The sequence below is a fragment of the Lytechinus pictus genome, chromosome 7 (genome assembly GCF_037042905.1).
Source record: "Lytechinus pictus isolate F3 Inbred chromosome 7, Lp3.0, whole genome shotgun sequence".
Taxonomy (NCBI): Eukaryota; Metazoa; Echinodermata; class Echinoidea; order Temnopleuroida; family Toxopneustidae; genus Lytechinus; species Lytechinus pictus.
Window position 1 is genome coordinate 47844144 of NC_087251.1, and position 19295 is coordinate 47863438.

Here is a 19295-nt window from a genome sequence, read left to right on the forward strand (position 1 = left end):
CTCAGTTTAAGTGTAATGAAAAATTCATATATCATTAATGAATTGGTTACAGGTCGTTTACTAACTATGTAGGCCCTACCTTTTTTTTCAAAAATGATACAATTTGCCGGACAATTTGGTTTAGTTTGACACAGCGTTGAAGAGAGATGGGGCGCGGTCATCGGAACCGATCCCTCAGTTCTGGAAGGAGCCTGCTGTGAAGGAAAAACAAGGTTTACCAAAAGAAAATAATATCCAACCCCAAACATCATAACTTAACATGTCATTGAATTAATCGAACACTTCCTTTCCGCTCTGGCATGCTCCCCTCCCCTTTCTTGTTAGATAAATCTTATATAATCATGACAGCTTCGGCTTCTAAAATAGCATCTTCCTATCCAACCGTGTTTGATCTTGCCGATAGGTAAGAAAAAGAAGCATTCATGCATTACGCGGTGGCGCTGGCAGTCTGGGCGCTGGTGATGGACGATTCGTCGATTAAAAATCCCGAGCTAGGAAGATATATGGAGCTGCCGTACTAGAACAGAGCGTGAATCCCGGCGTGAATCTTGAATTTGAAGCAGTTGAGAGGTATGTAGGCTTGTTTAAATACTATTTTCTGTGTAGTTCGGCAATGTTTCTGAGGATATTCAAATATTTTGTCGGCTTTGTTTTTTGCCTTTTTGGAACGATAATCGCTTTGCAGTCCTTGCTACCACTACACAATAACACATATTGAAACGCCACCAGCAGATTAGCCGCCATTTACCAAGACACCAACGGGCGCTGCCTCACAGGTGGCCCTCGGTCTCCGCACGGTGTGAACGATGTGTTGGGTTAGTGGGCGGCTCCCTGTGCTTGCGCTTTCGGATGCCACATTGAATTCCTACTTCAATTTAAAACAGGAAATTCGTAATTGTTGCCCGTTCTAAGCCAAATTGGTGGAAATACTCAAAGGAATGTTACTAAACATGTCTCACAATAAAGCTTTAAAAATTAAGCTGTATCATTTATTATAAAATATTAACTGTGAAAACTGTGATCATAGTTAGTAATACTTCAAACCTGTTAAATAATGATAATAATAATGATGATGATGATGATACTATGACAATTAATGCCATGATCATGGTGACAATTTTGCATTAATTGTTATAGGGCTAATATAAAGTTTATTAATGTGGCAATCACAGTTTACTTGACGATCTTATACAGTAGTACATTATTTTTCACCAGACTACCAGTGACAGCTAGACTAGAGCTAGTGCCCCAAATTTGCATTCTTCAATAATCGAGCTAGAGCTAATTGTTCAAACTGCGACTTTCATTTATTATTAATTACATAGTTGCATACTTAGACAACCTATCCTTGATTTTAATTGTTTTATTGTTATCATATCCTCCAGTTGTTGGTAGTACAGTTGTAACCTGTATGCAACAAGTCCACACTCATTTAATTTCTACCTTTTCTCCCCCAATCTGTACAGGTGCTGTTACTTGTAAGAGTCGTTCTTGCTTGGTTTTCAAGCAAGGATGTTTGTACTGCTATGTACTGAGAAGACTTGAGATGTTTGCACAGACAATCTAGTCTGGCTCTGAACAATACACCTTTCTCCTTCTTCATATGCTTCGAGGTTGAGACAAAAAATCCTTCAAAAGACTCCCTTGTACAACTGATACAAGTGCAATTTCCCATGGATCATATATCTGCACTACCTCTGTTATGCTTTGATATCATGCTATGAAATGAAAAAGTACTGAACGAGGACATTTTTTTGTCAAAATGGCGAAACAATACGATGTTCTGATAAGACTTCTAATGCTGGGAGACTCTGGTGTTGGCAAAACGTGTATGTTGTGTAAATTTACAGAGGAAGCCTTTAGCCACACACACATTGCCACGATAGGTAAGTAAGACTCTTGTTTGTTTTTCTTTTTCATCTTATTATCTTTCTATTCAATTTGTGAGTCAGACATCTTGGTGAGAGAGAGAGTTACAGTCATACATGTAGGTCTTGACTTAAATCTTATAATGAAATGAAAGGCCTAATGAAGGATGGTGCCATGCTGCGTTAGGATTGCAAAATTGATTAAACAACATACTGAATGTATCAAACAGGGTTTACTTCCTGAATTTAAATCATGTACTACAACACATTGATTTGTACAGCTAAGCATACATTGTAAAGTATGTACATACAGGAGTTTATTTTTTCCATTATTAATTATGTGATAATTCAATAACAATTAATTGCATTTCATCTGTTTAAAAAATCACAATCTGTGTCAGATGAATCATTGATCAAGGTTTGATGTGCTATTCAGGGAACACTGATGATCAGAGTAGACCAATAGCCCTAAAACCTATGTAAAATACAAATTCCATGCAGAGTATGTACATGTACAATAAAGTGTAATAGGAAAAACTTACATGATCAACATGCACTTTTTATAGAATATTGTATGGTATAGTTATTCTCACTATCAAATAAAGTTTTTCTTTCATCTGATTGTGGATCAGAACTCCAGAATACTGTACGTACATCATCTAGCCTTTCAGCAGAATAATTTGAAATCTCATTGAAATGCCTTTACCATTTGATTATTTAGCTTATTCAGTTTCTTAAATTTGCTGATTAAAATATCATTTTGATACTTGCAATAGGATGAAAATATGAATTTAAGTCTTATACTAAACTGGTCTCTCTTAATGAAGATTGCAAATAGTTAATTCTGGCAACTAACAACTGAGCTACCTGAGATTAGAAGACTAGATGCTGTTAAAGAACAATCCACTTCTTATTTGCTTATAATTATTCACATTCCTTGGTCGTTTGGATACTTCTGGTAGACTACAGCTATTTTGATATTTGTTCACAAATGACTGTTTAAGTTAGCTTTTAACCCAGAGATTGGGTTTTTTAATTGTGCCTTAATGGCAGAAAAAAATTACAATTTCAGGGGCCTCATCCATCAATATATGATGCTAAGAAAGAAAAAGTCACAACAAATAATGCTACTTATAATGGAAATTAATTTAGTATGAAATTATAAAATGTTATTTGGAAAATGAATAGATGTGTGTGTGTCTTTGGCTTCTTGTATACAGTTTATGCGATTTAAGAAATTAAGTATTTATGGGAAAATTCAGAAAAATGAAAGAAATAAAAAAAATAAAGAAAATAAATATACAAGTTTTGACTTATTACTAACAGGAATGGTGACAGCATCGCTTTTCTTGTATTATATTGATTAGGAACATAAGAGTAATCAAGTATCACTGAACATCCTGTGCACATTTCAGGTCTCATGACCAAGGTCAAAGTTCAATGAACTTTGGCCATAATGGGGGTATCTGTTGAATTACCATCATAACTTTGAAAGTTTATGGATCTGACTCATGAAGCTTGGACATAAGAGTAATCAAGTATCACTGAACATCCTGTGCGAGTTTTAGGTCACGTGTTCAAGGTCAAAGGTCATGTAAGGTCAATGAACTTTGGCCATGTTGGGGGTAATTGTTGAATTACCATCATATCTCTGTAAGTGTATTGGTCTAGTTCATAAAACGTGGACATAAGAGTGACCAAGTATCACTGAACATCTTGTGCGAGTTATAGTAGTTTTCAAAGTCAGCACTGCTGCTATATCGAATCGCATGATGCAGGTGAGACCGCCAGAGGCATTCCACTTGTTTACCTGTGTCCATCCCAAAATTTCAGGTGGACCCCCCTTAATTTTTTGGCTTCCGCCGCCAATGTGTACTATGATTACTGATGCAGGGAATAATTTTCCTGGTATCGCATCGCAATTTGCTCCACATTTTCGAAAGACTGCCACGCATAAAGTATTTTGTATAGCATGTTTTTACATAGGACTGTACATTACCTACATGTAGTTGAGAGCTTTTCTCTTATGACCAAAAATGCTATTCAAATTTGTAAAGCATAATTATTCCCTGCTGATGGTAGTAGTATTATACTTAAATGAAACAGTAGAAGTAGTATCAGTTTTAACAATCCTGTTTTGACAATGAAAAGAAAGTACCACTGACCATCTAAAAGGACTCACTCATGCTTGCTGAATAAAAACCTTCAAAGGATACTACTAAATAATGGTGAGCTCAACATATCAAAGGCTTTTACATTCCAACTGAATTGTAAAGAGGAGTCAATGATAAGTAAATACCTGACGGAAAGAGCAAAGAAGTGCTGTATTTATTTAGCTCTTGATCACTTCATAGCATTGCTGTTACTATGTCTATGTGATTTGAGGGTTGTTATGATCAAATTTTGGTGTAAAGTGTATGTTATAATGAATAGTTTAATTAGTTTTCCACCCAATTCAAAGAGAATGAAGTATATAAAAAAACAAAAGCAAGAAGAAAGAAAAACATAAAAATAAGCAGACAAATAAAATATTATACATTAACTAAATTTACAACGCCAAGTCACAAATTGAACCTTCATTAAACTGTTTCGTGCATTTTCCCAAAATAATTTTGCCACTCTGTATTGGAATATTAAGGTTCTCTTGAAACAATATTATTATTTGAGTTGAACTAATGGTTAAAAAATAATCTGTATTGGTTCGAAGTCATATTTCTGTCAATGAAAATGTCTTTCGTTTAATGAGATCAAGATATTACAGTACAGGTATGTCTCCAATTTATACTAAAATTCATGCTAAAAATAATAAAATGATCTATGATCAGGATTTGTTTTTATAAAAACTTTCATAATCCATTGTGTTCTGTAGATCCAAAGTATAGGTTTATGTTGCATTTAAAAGACTAACAATGTATACATTTTTAACATATTGTTTTTCTTAGATTAATGACATTCATAATTCTATATAGACTTTTTGAGAAGTCACCAGTTTTCTTCTTACAACATTTATTCTCTATCAGCTTTTTACTTTAAATAACTGTTTCTTATTTCTGCATAACAGGTATCGACTTTAAAATGAAAACCCTTGTGGTGGATGATAAAAAGATTCGCATTCAGATATGGTGAGTAGATCTGTGTATTTGATGAGTAATGGTATCTAGACTAAATATTTGCATTATCCCAGAATTCCATGCATGCCTTCGATTGTGGAGGTCAGGGACTGTGATTGTTCGCATTGATTGTTCTGCATGGGTTCACACAACACAAGTTCAATATTAACAAATGACTGACTGGGAGCTGTATATTTATGCAAAGCAAAGCTGTGAATTGTACTTTACTGAATACATGTAGGCTATATTGCATAGAATGTTGGTTTACGCAGCATGAATGCAATAATCATGTTGTTTAGCCTTGGGGCATGAAACATTCTACACAATAGGGAAAAAGAAGATTAAAGGCTTAAGCCTTATTTTATTTTGTCCCTTTGTTTTTCTGCCTTGCATTTTTCCAGATTATCTGCCATTGTTCAATATTTTTATCAATAGTGTACATGTAAACTTCTAAATAGGCCTGTGTTCTCAGAGAGGTTTTGTACCATGGTACAAAACCATTGATTATGCAGATTTATTGTATTTTATAGCACTTCCATTTTAGCGCCCTTTACCAATTTAGGCGCACTGTGCACATTTCATTGGATTTTCTTAGTCATAGTGTATGTGATACATACATAATTATGTGCAAAAATCTGCATAGTCCATGGTTTTGTCATTTGTACCATAGAAAAGACACTATAATTTGTTGTCTTATGATATTACCAATTTTGCCTATTTTTATTTTATATCATACAATACAGTGAGGAAATATAATATTGTACACTAGTACTGTATTTTCCATGACCTTGCTGTGCAATTTCTTTTTTGTCCTTAAACTATAGAAAGTCTGGTGATTCAAAATAAAGTGTTACAAATTTCAAAGGGTTTAACTGATGAATTGTTATGCTTTTAGCTTGTCATTTACAAGACAAGCAAAGCTTAGATGTTTTATTTCCTATGGAAACCTCTATAGGAATCATTGTATATTTGGGTTGGCAGTCAGTGCATTTCAAATACTGCAGGTTGAACTCGACCCTGTTCTCCCTACACTTTCTTGAATTGGTTTTCCTTAAACAAGTTTAAAGGGGAAGTTCACCCTGACATAAGGTTTACTGTAAAAACAGAACAAATAATAAAGAATATTGCCGAAGGTTTGAGAAAAATCCATCAAAGTATAAAAAAGTTATTAGAATTTTGATTATATGATTTGTGATGTCATATGTGAGCAGGATTCCTACATAGCAAATGGTAAAAAATCAATGTAATGTCATTTTCTCAAAAAATTGAAAATGATTTTTACTGTACCTTTTTTATATCCATATTCAAATCATTTCACACACGATCATGAAGAGAAAACAAAAATAAGTCATCAGAAACCAATAAAAAATGAAATTCCTCCATTTTATGTTACATAACATATGGGGCAGCTGCTCATTTATGACGTCACAAATCCAAAACCTTAAATTCTAATAACTTTCTTAATCTTTAATGGATTTTCCTCAAACCTTCACCAATAGTTTTTTATAAAGTTTTCTGCTGTTTTTACTTTTTACAACAAACTTTTCTTCAGGGTGAACATCTCCTTTAAGAAACCGATTCAGAAGACCCAATGCTCATGAGTATTTGGCTCACACATTGCACTTGAAGTGAAGTTGTGTAAGACATTTATTCATTCTGCCTGGTACTGCATTTTTACTATAAGCAGATCTCATTTTTCAAATGAGGTCTTCATAAAAGGGTGGGGGTATTAATCATCTAGTTTTCAATTTAAACAATCCATAAAAGCCACAATGTTTTGTTTTAATTTATATTTTTTCTTACTTCCAAATGAGGACGATTAATTATTATGATTCATTTTTCAAAGAAAACATCGCCACATGTCAAAACATCTTTGATTTAGTAATATTTGTAATATTTGCTTTGATAACAATGGGTGAAGTCATGGTACACAGCCATGAATAAACAATATTTATTGCAATCAACCATTCAGGAATATCTTAATACAAATTTATATAGCGTGATAAGCAATGTTTATAATAGACAGGTAAAAGTCATTTGATCCACTATTAAGATTTTTTGTCGTAGTGAACACACTTCCTATCTGCTCAGTGTGACCTGCATTTTTTAGTATTTTCTTTTTAATTTTGTCATGATAAATACTTCGTGAAAAATGTATTAGGTACCTGGTATATAATCACCCTTGTCATGAATGGTGTTCTTGAGAGAAGCACCTTTTGAGTTATAGAATCCTTATATATAAGTTGAGATTTTTACCTTGGCGAAATCTCTTATTTGGTCTCATAAATCGCCCAATACATGTATGTATGAGTACACAGCATTACCATAGTTTCATATTTTGCTCATATGAGCAAAGTATGAAACTATGGTACGGTAATGTTGTAAAGTCATATTTGGCAATTTATGAGACCAAATAAATACCAAGATTTTACCAAGGTAAAAATCTGAAATCCATATCCTTTTGTTTTCCTGCAAACCCTTGTATAATACAAGGAATTTTCTCTTAATAAAAAAAATTCTGAACAATGTAAACACTGCTTTAGTATATTTACACACATTGCATGTTATGTTGAATTTCTGTTCTCTTTGATACTCTTTAAGCAATATTTTTAAACAGAAGGGCATTACCAACCACCATCCTACATATATTTTACATTTTGTTAAACTACATGTGGTTGATTGTTTGTTTGTTTTATTTCCGTATATAAAATAACAAATACAAAGTACATACAAATACATATAACATGAGCTGATGAGGTCAAAGTTAAGATACAATAATAAAAGGTAAGGAGTAAAGTAAATTGTATGGCTGGTAGTCCATGAAAAAAATAGTTCTGAAGACAACAAGAACACACTTGTCGAGACATCTAGTTTTGGTGGTCCTTTCAATTGCCCATGAAAGCTACATGGTGTACCATGAAACCCACTATACACTTCTTTTTCACCATGAAAACCTTCAGAAGTTACAAGATACAGTTCTATTACCCAAGGCCAAAAGACTTGTTCACTATTCACACAGCTCCCAACTATTTCTCACTTATCAATCATCAGTATGTACTGGCTCTTATGTATCCAAAACTACAATGTATTCCCTTCTTACTACAATTTGTTGTCTTGTATAGCATTCAAATAAATTGTTTCAGAAAAAATTTTCACTCTCAATTGATATTTCCATACAGGGACACAGCTGGGCAGGAGAGATATGACACAATTACAAAGCAGTATTTCAGGAGGGCACAGGTAATGTTTACATAGAAAATAGATCCCAGCTAGGCCTGTTGCATGCAAGTTACTATTACGGTAACTTTTCCATACAATGGTAACTACAGTTGTTACAGTGCTCATCAGCCAGTCAAAATCAAGGAGTCCATGAAAGTTACCATTGGATGGCAAAGTTACCATAATGATAACTTAACTAACTTTGCCATCCAATGGTTACCACTATGTTAACTAACGCTGATCTACAGCCAATCAAAATCAGGAGTCCATGGTAGTTACCATTGGATGGCAAAGTTCCATAATAGTAACTTTTATGCAACAGGGTCCAGGTGATAAGGAGCCCAACACAAATCGAACCAACCTTGACAAAGACATACATTTGCCTTTGATCTAGTTTCTGGAAGATGGCCCTTGGTGCCTCTAATATAGTATTATTCACCCACAATGAATATATTTTTGGAGTCACCTCTTGCCCATTAGCTTGAGTTATTACATGCATGGCAGGGTATATTTTTCTCATATTTTGAATCATAATTAAAGAAAAAATGAAACCATATTAGATTACCATTTTGATTGTAGATATATATATGTTTACAGTTCTTTTTCTTTTACATACCATTTTTCAATATTGTGGATACACGAAATCTAGTTGAAAATACACATGATTGTGAAAATGTGATCAGTTTATACCAAAATTCAATTTAATAACTTGAATGATTTTCAAAAATATCTTTTATTGCCCTAAATGTTGTTTGATTTTAATCAGTTTCTCAAAATACAGATTGATACCAGTTTTACCAGAATAAAGGAAAACATGTATTTTTTGTGTGTTTTGACACAGGGTATCATGCTTGTCTATGACATCACAAGTGAAACCTCATTCAGGAATCTCAGCAAATGGCTGAACATGATAGATGCGGTAAGAATGTAACAGTAGCGGATGCCCATGACTGGGTCCATCTCCTGTCAGATGTTCTTTTATTATTCTATCAAAAATCAATAAAATCATTTATTGACTGGGCGCATAGGGAAATTATTGATTGGTCTACAACCACTTTATCTACTTTCCATTTGGTCTCATCCCTGATGGTATAATCCTACTTCATCTATTACGAGTTTGTCTTCAAACCATTTGGTCAAATTAACATAGAACATTTACCATTTTGTTTAATTCCCAGTGAGGCTATACCAATTTGTTTATTATCTTTTTGGTCTTACACGATTTAGTCTATATGATGAGATGAACTGTGTAGGCCTATGAACCAATTTTCATTTGACAAAATGCAAAATAGTAAGTAGGCCAAGTGGAAATTAGACTAAATGAGAATTAGACTAATTGGGTATTAGACCAAATGCAGTGTAGACCAGATGGTAATTGGACCAAAATGATAGTAGACCAAACCAACTGCTTGTAGACCAAGTGAATATAAACCCAAGTTAGTATCCCACCGCTGCCACCATATATCCAGTGAAACGACACAAACCAATACTAGAGATGCAAATCTAATCACAATAAATGTTCTTTTTTTATGTACATTGCAGAATAACTATAATTCACAAACAATATATTGATTGTATAATATTGATGTATTGCTGCAGTTTTTTAGATGTGTCTAGTTTTAGTGGAGTTTATAATTATTTTTATAGGATAATACTGTCTTTGTGGTTCAGCAAGTCTTGCCTTTGGTTGTAGTAGGTCCATGGTAGGAAGGAGGGTTATAGAATTGTATGATCGAGTACAACTCTTAAAGGTGCATACTTTACATTATGTTGAGCCTTCTTATTAGTATTACTACAAGGCTATGAACTCACTTTTTTTTTATAATTGAAAAAAACCCATGAAGAATCACAATATTTACAATTATACATGTGTATGAAGTTTTGTTGTTGTTGGTAAGTGAAAACCGCAAATGTTTAAAGCTTCCAAGTACTGCATATAACTTCAGTACTTTGTTTAAATGTACAGAGTGCACTATATCTTATTTCAAAGCTTTCCAAGATATTTGGAAAAAAACATACATTGAAAAAGTTATTTAAGGATTGTCTGATAGTTCCTGATGGCCTTTTTGTGTAATTACTTTCATATAGTGATGAATTTTATATCCTGGTATTAATATTATGCTGCATGGAATGCAATACTTTGCCAAACATATATGCTGGTATGTGACTGCAAGAACTCTGATTCTGTTCTTCAGAATCAGATTGGATCATATAACGTTTATAAGTCGTATATACACTAATAATAGTATAGTGCCCTCGCTCCAATGAGGAATAAGGTCACAATAAGACTACTGAACATCACAAGCCAATTTCATATTTTATAGAGAAAAGGGACATTTTGAGATTGAGGGATGGCACTTCTATCCAGTACATGTGCAGTAGTTTCCTTGTGTAGATTCTAATGATGCGATTATTATCATTATATATTTACATATTTTTTTATAGGGTGCTGGTGATGTTGCTAAATTCCTGGTTGCTAATAAATCAGATGCATCGGCTCTCCGGATTATATCAAGGCAAGAGGGCGAAATGGTGAGGAAGGAGAAAAGGCTATTCATTACCAAGGTTTCTCTAATCAAAGTAGTTATCTAGCAAGTTCTTTTAAGTTTCATATCTGGAAAAAAATATTTAGGGAGTCAAGAATCTTTTAACTACGTTTTTATCATTGAAAAGAGAAAGACTTGCCTTTGGAACAAAATTTTATTTCAGGTGAAGCTTTGTATTCACAATGGATAAACTGAGAGAATGAATACTAAGTAGTCATGAAGAAATTAAAATCTGTCATTTTGAGGTAGTTTATATATACAATATTTGCATGAAAACAATGAAATAATGGAAACAAATTTTAACAACGGAAGTTTATCACTTTTATCTGCTTTGATGATTGAAATTAAATATCTGTTTCTATGATACGATTTATTTGATGGTTAAATTCATTTGATCTTTTTTTTTTTCGCAGTTTGCAAGGGAGAATAACCTACAGTTTATAGAGGCTAGTGCATTCAGTGGAGATAATCTGAATGAGGTATGTTCAATTAAATACTTATTTATATTTTAATATTAAGCGGGATACAATGTATATAATAATCACATTAGTAAATTCACACCAAATGATTTAAGCGGTCAAGTTCACTCCAAAAATAAGTTTATTTGAATTTGAAGCATAAAATTCATTGAAAAATCATCAAAAGTGGATGTAACTACACAAAAAAGGTAGGCCAAAATTGTACGAACTCAAGACACCATAATGATTTCATTTTAGTTTTGTGATTCACAAATTATATCAGATGATGTTATTACTATGTCTGTGCAACTCTGGACAATATTGATTTGTGCTTGTCTAATCTGGGGTCCGTTGCAGAAAGAGTTGCGTTTAAACGCAAGTAAAAAAAATCAATCGCAAGTCCCAAATGCGCGCTGTTGATTGGTTTAAAATCAAGTTGCGCATGAATTTTAGAGTTGCGATTGATTGCAACTCTTTCTGCAATGGGCCTCTGTGCTATCTTTTTAAAAGAAAAGGATCGGTCCGCAGCAGGTTGTTTGTCTCCTTGCAAAAACGAAAAGTCGCTTGTCTGTGGATTTGAATGCTTCATATATATTTCATTATTCTATGTACACACATTTTTTTCTGGCGAGCCATGTCTGAACATGCCTTTAATGTCTGTCTGTACAAATATTGTGTTGATTTAACCTCCGGCAGAGACCTCATCAAGGGTCCAAAAGAGCCCAAATCAAAGAGGGTTCATGGCATATTTTGTCTGTTTCACATTGATTTATATTACCTAAATTACAGAAACCACTTATTTTTGTATACAGAAAAAATGAGTATTAACAAATCTAATATTATAATTTTCTTTCCCATTAGGCTTTTGAAAGTCTAGTCAAGATTGTGATGGAGAAGAATAAGAAGGACATTGATGATCAGCTACAGAGTATCAAGTTATACGGTGCCAGAGAGGATAGTACCATTGATGGTGAAGTTGATGATGTCAAGACGGGTGGATGCTGCAGTTGATGTCAAGTCTCTCTTTATATATTGTTTATTTAACTGCCTGAAAAAAAATGCTATGGTAACATAAGATGATGTATTGAAGTATCATGGATGTAACTTCTCCATATTTTTTCAAGTCACAGATGTGCAATAAGGCCTATGGTGCCTTTATAGCACACTATAGTTTTGTACAACCACTTTTATTTGAACCGTAAGAGCATTAGAGATGACTTCTATTGAGGTAGTGTTTTTTTTTAAGTGGTTCAACATACTTTGTATGAGCTATGCTTAACTGCCTAATTACATGTATGATATAGGTGTGGTAGTTGACTTGATATGAGTATTGCTCCATCTTCTAATAATTTCATTCCATTGTATTTCTTTCATGTTTTACACTCTATAAAATCTAAACTAGGCTTTTATTAAAGAGCATGCTGGTTTTCAGTGAAGCTTGAGGGAACAAGCATGTTGTCTGATGTAGATGTTACTATGACTTAGATCTTGATAGAGTATACAAATAAACCAGGCTTTGAGAAAGTATAGTGGACCTCATTCATCTGATGTTGGACTGGCAAGTACTATTTTTTTTTCTGTTTGCCATGAGGAAAATATAGATATATTGCCAGTCCAACTGAGCTCCAAATAGTTTTACCCCAGAAAATATATTTTGTCTCATGAGCACCAACTGACCAATCAATGGCATTTATTTAGAATGCTCATGAATATTCAATGAAGAATATTTTAAAGTCGACTTTGTCAGTTCTTGAAAGGGATGAATTGCATAGGGGTCCTGATCTGGACTTCATTGTTTTCCCCTCTCATCAGTCTGACCGACACCCTTTCTATATCGAGTTTATACTTGTTTATAATTTTGACAAGATAATTTATATTCTTTAGATGTAAATACACAATCTTCGCGTACATTTTTAAATAAGTGGAGGCTGAGGTGGATGACATAGGATAGTGATGTGACTTAATTAAAAAATGCATGGAAGCGTCGTGGTGTAGCGGTTCTGACTCTCGCCTTGTAATCAGAGGGTCGTGTGTTCGAATCCCACCATGGCCTAGCGTCCTTTGGCAAGGCGTTAATCCACACTTTGCCACTCTCCACCCAGGTGTTAAATGGGTACCCGGTAGGATGTGAAAGCCTATATGTAGTATGCCTAGCAATTGAGTCTTGGAACTCTTGTTGGAATGCTCCCCAGGGAGTGGAGAAGGTGCATACATTGTATGCGGGCATGCAAGGATCCGATGACCGGGGTAATAATATGTCTGTAAAGCGCTTAGAGACGTCGTTCCGATGTATTAAGCGCTATATAAATGCGGAATATTATTATTATTAGGCAATGATAGTCCTTATTGGTATCATACTGGGCATGGTGGTTCACTGGTAGAGTGCCTGCTTCATGAACAGGTCGAGGGTGTGATGCCCGGCTGACTCGTACCAAAGACTTTTCAATATGGAATATTCTGCCTTCTAGCCAGGCACTCAAGATTTAGATAGAAATATGATAACAACATGTTATGTTTGTTTTGCAGGGCTCGCTGGTATAGAGCAGTTTTATTAATGAAGTGGCTACCCAGTGTAAATAAAATGTTATTACTTGTTATTATCATAATACCAGTTGGGCTATTCCACGGTTACCCACGTTACATTTGGAGACACCTTGACTCATACTTGGAGCTGTAACTCCATTATTATTGATAGGAACTAAACATCTCTTTATCACAACATAGTACGCAGTCTGACTATCCTTTGTATAAAAACAAAACTTGGGAAATTTCATTATGCTCCTGGCAAATCTTTGAAATGTGTCGGTTACTCATGTTACATGATTTGGACATGCATAAAATGAAAAGTGGACATAAGTGAAAAGTGTCCTCATACAAGGCTTTTATGAAAGTTGATTATATCAATTTCAAAGAAGTATATTAGGGAGACAAATTTGTATATAATTCCAAAAATACAGAACACATGGTTTTTACTAGGGGTGCAGATAAAGTGGTTACTCACGTTACGGTTCAGATGGGCTATATGTACAAAGACACATTGAGCTCATGTCCACCAACCTATGGAATTGCCCAGTTTTATTTTACAAAATTTGCTTGATTTTCTGATACTGGTAACTCTGTTATTATGGTACCCGCAAAAATAAATGGGCTCTGGTGATTGAACAGACAAACTTGCTTAGCATTAGATGGATTATAAAAGGGAGACAAGAAACAAAAAGGATCAAAACGTCTATGAATTTATATATTAGAATTACATTGCCAATTGGAACTGCATAGTATTATCAACTCCTTGGTATAATAGTACCTCATTATATCATCCTTACTAGGAATACTTTTGTATGTGTACAGAATCTCTCGATTGAATGTTTCGTACTCTAATATGACTGCTCTTGGCACAAATAACAGAAGTCTATGACACCTTTTGGGATCCCAGAGAGGAATACTGCTATGAAGCCTCTATGTGTCTTTCACAGTAGCTTTCCTCCATTCCCTATGGTGATCAGTGATAAAAAGATGCTGTAGGCTTGTGGAACCCTTTGTAACTTGCCTAACCATATAGTAAGGTGCCTAAATTAAGTATTTTTCTATTGTTACATTAACAGAGTTTTGTTGCTTTTGTGGTATAAATTGAGAAGATAAGATGATTAATGCTTCATACCTTGATATGCATTCCACATTATAGTTGGCATGTCAAACAAGAATGCCAGCAGCATTATTGTCTTCAATGTAAATCTTACAGTTTTCTTGTGTCCATACTCTATAATCATGCATTTTTTAAGGTATGATGTACTTGACTATTAGTAGATAATAGTCTTGTTGAATTTATCATTGCTCGTAGCTTTATTATGGTTTTAAATACAGTACATCTTTTCCAGCAATGGTTTTAGTTTAGATGAGACATAGTTGGGCCCAGGCCGCCCAGTAGATTACATACGATACACCTGGAAGATTAACAATAGATGTGATCACATCTTTACTGATTCGTGCTTACTTCAGGAATGACAGTACAATTAGTCTGAGCTTATTTGATAGCTTACATAGGGTTTTATCTTCAGTTTCCTTGATACGTGATAGCCTTTCACAGTGCAAGTCAGAAAGCTGCACCTTGGTACGGATTAGCTACATCACTTTTACCCTCGATTTAATCTAAATTTTACCCACAAAGCCTTTCACAGTGAAAAGTCAGCTTGGTATATGTTGCTCTCAGGAGGAGGTCTGATTAATTCACCTAACTGCTGATCAATATAAATATGTGCATTTATGAAGATAGTAGTTATTGAAATGTTTCTGGAAGCCTTTCATCAAATTTTGTTGTCTGACTAGTTGTCAGATCTGACAATATTTTTCTTGATTTTGGTTGGCTGTTAAGATAAAACATTCAACAAATCTCTTCATGAAATGATCCCCAGTGTATGCTTTCTCCCAAGGTACTGTTTCATAAAGACTTGTTACAACAAATTCCTTTGACATATTCTATCATCCAATCAAAATGAACAATTTCAGTAGCTTTTAACTGTTATTGCAAATTTGCTAGTATAACAAGTTTTATGAAACAGGCCCAAGGTGTGTATATAAGTTCTGATCCATTTTGATTATGCTGCTGTCTTTCACCTTGAAGAATCAAATGTTAGCATAAAGAAGAATATATGTTGCATTTGCTTTAGCCTATGTTCCGTTTTTTGTTGTTGAAAATATATTATACAAATAATGAATGTTTATGAGTGCAATGGACAGAATACTTCATGAGGAGAAAGATGAATTGATCCATTCAACGAGGCGTAGCCTCGTTGAATGGATCATTCATTTCATCTTTCACCGAATTAAGTATTCTGTCCATTGCACGAATGAAAAGAACATTCATTATTTGGTTTATATGACACCTAAAAATAGATTCTTTTTCATATGACATTTGTGAATTTTGAAGCAAATTATCATGCTCATGCAGTGCAAGCTCGGTCTGTTGATTATCGCGTACATACAACATGCGCGCTGCAAACACGAGTGGTGCCTGCAGTCTGGGTGTGTGCGTGCAATGGACAAAATCATATGGATCCAAAATTGCACGATGAATGGATCTAAAATTGCATGGTTGTTGATGTCATTGTAAAATGGGCTGAATGATCGATATCGACCAACCAATCAAATGACAAGGATCTATCTAGGTGTCATATAATGTTCGATTATTTTGATTAAGAGTAGATAGCTGTACTTAATTTTTCAAACTACTTGATTTTAAAGGAGATAATGTGAATCATTAATGCCTTTATAAAGGACAAAATTATGAATACTTTTTGAGGGCTCAATTTTTCAATGTAAAATATGAATCTTGAACATTTTCATTTGAAAAGTACTGTGCGGTTTTAGGTATCTCATCCTTGGATCTAATTAGTAATTGCACTACAGAGAGGTGTGAATTAGTGTTCATAGGTTGCAGCACAAGTATATGAGCTTTAGTTTAGGAACTTTTATTGGTATTAGCATTTGGAATATATTTCTTCATACAATCAGCCTTGCATATGATCAAACTTGCACAAGTTGCAACATTTCATACTGTAAATATGGGATATTTTCATGGTGTTGAAACTTCACAAATTTTTAGCAAAAATACACCACTATTTTAAACATGTAATTCAATTCATGCAGTGATCAATTGTTCAATTCAATTGAGCATGAAATTGTATTGTGTGAAAGTTTTTATTTTTTATGAGGGATCTAGATCTATCTCCTTTATTTTGCCCCATTTATTTTAAATGTTGCTGTAATTCATGAAGATTTCACATGTCCCATTTAAATTTACATCTGCAAGGCTGATAACACTTTTCTTTAAGTCAGAATGATTTTCTACAGGGGTTTGCTCATTTACAATGCATCATTTAAATGTTGGGGTTTTGTGCAATTTTGTAACAACTATACATGAATTTGTATATCAAAAAGATAAACCTAGAATCGTGTGGACCTTCTCATACCTCTTTGGCTAGAAATGTTCCACCACAGGTATATATTGATAGATATTGAATATGAAAAAGTTGTCATATATAGAGCAAGAAGCAAGCAAGTAGTCTGCTGTGCAAACCCTTCACTTGAGTAAAGTGGTTTGAGTGCAAAGCTTACAATGACTTGTGTACAGAAGGTCCCTCTCGCCAAGGGTTAAATTGAAACTAAGTTTTATATGTTAGTCTTGTGTGAAGACCCACGTGTTGGTCAAATATTCCATCAGGATCTGTTCGTGCAGACTATTTAGAGAGGGGTAATGGCGTAGGATATCTGTCTTTATACTGACAAAAACTTTTATTAGATTTTCAGCATTAATGTTTGTGTTCAGTACTTATAATGAAAATGCGAAACTATGAGATAAACCAAGGAAATTCAATTTGCACCCAAAACTTAACCAAATATTAATCTTATTCTGTTTTGTATTATTGAATACTTTGTGGTCAAGATATTTTGCACCATGGACAATTCCATATAGTGATGCCTTTTTGTATGTATGATTCCCAACTTTTTCTGTTATACCGTTACTCTCTTTATGAACCACTGCAGTCGTAATGTAAGAGCATTAACAACACTTTGTATGAACTAGCAAATTAAAATGTATCATTTCAGGGAGATCCCACTTTAAGGTAGCTAAATAAGAAAATCATGTACCGGTAAGTATTTTCATAATCTGACGTGCATACTGTATGGAATTGCCCCATCAATGGATACATGTCTTGAAACAAATATAGTACTACTTTGAGTTGTTGGCATTCTTTGTGAGGGTAAGTCATGACAACAGTTTTAATGAATTTATACATTGTACAAATGATCCAATGAATTAAACATATCAATAATTATTTCTCTTACAATTTGTGAAAGTTTTACCAAATTAGTATGAAAATATCATTCCCAAAATGCCAAATAAATTGTCTTCCTGAAGTTCCTGTCAGAAGTATATAGTATAATAAAGATATATTAAAAAAAAACAATTAACTATCTAGTCGTGTTTCTGTATACATGTGTCCATTAATTTTTTCAACTATGTGTGTGCATACCTTCTTGCTTACATGACTGTCATAACAGTTGCACTAAAGCAAAATGGGTGCTTATTCAGTTGTTGATGCATATTTTTCATTTGAAAAGATTGTCATTTCTGACATTTCTCCAAGTGTAGCAATCAAATTCTTATGTCAAAGTTATGACAGACAATTTTCTTTTGTGTGTGTGTGTGTGTGTACTAATATATAAAGTGGGTTGGGGCACAACCTCTTAGCACATAAACCTGAAAAAATACCAAGTAAACAAAACAGCATCTAATATGAGTATACACTGCAGTTGGCTTTCCAATACCTCTGATGAAAGTACTTGATCATTCCAACTACTCCTGAACAACAAAATAGTGAACATCTATCTTGGCCAGTTCTGAGCCTTAATGACATTGGTTTTCATATATATTTCAAAGGGGTTGGGTCTGCCCCCCTTTCTGCTCTTACCCTCTCGCTTGTCTTCACCATTTACTTTAGGGTTCTCAGCTTTTCAAGAAAACAAAATTCCCTGATTTTTTCCAGATGAAGTTTTAAAATTCCCTGATAATTATTAAAACCCATTCCAAATTTTGCATGTTTTCTGATTTGTTGCAGTGAATTACATGTATTTTCAGTACAAAAACAATGTAAAACTAATTAGTACCACCATAACCAGTCATTCGGTGGATTTTGTTTTCATATGCAACAAAATATAACAGTCTGACAGACTAAATGCTCTTGACTTTTGGGCTGATCAAAATTCCCTGATTTTTCCCTCATTTGAGGCATTTTTCCCTGATTTAAGGTATTTTTGAAAATCAAATTCCCTGACTGGAAAAAAGTAAAATAATTTATCCCGATTTCCCTGATGGGCTGGGAACCCTGTTACTTAGTTCATGTCTTCTCTGTTCTCCCCTTCTCCTCTGAACATCCATCTAATATTCAACTTTTAGGCCAATATTCTCAAGTCCAGTTTAAACTGGGTCATAGTCTTATGTTAACTTATGGAAAGCCAAAAACGTTTTACTGTTTTTTTAATTTCTGATATTTACTGTGTTCTTTTTCCATGATTTAATAGTGAGGAGAACCATTT

At 34.0% G+C, this 19295-nt stretch overlaps 1 protein-coding gene across 1 annotated transcript; it reads left to right on the top strand.

The window, feature by feature from the left end:
• The first annotated feature begins 249 nt into the window (after positions 1 to 249).
• On the top strand, positions 250 to 18166 carry LOC129264293 (ras-related protein Rab-15-like). The gene is made up of 8 exons (XM_064102958.1): positions 250 to 570; positions 1467 to 1886; positions 4930 to 4990; positions 8158 to 8218; positions 9039 to 9116; positions 10643 to 10729; positions 11157 to 11222; positions 12063 to 18166. The coding sequence occupies exons 2-8, from the start codon at positions 1763 to 1765 to the stop codon at positions 12210 to 12212; spliced, it is 627 nt and encodes a 208-aa protein (XP_063959028.1). The 5' UTR covers positions 250 to 570; positions 1467 to 1762; the 3' UTR covers positions 12213 to 18166.
• Positions 18167 to 19295: the final 1129 nt, after the last annotated feature.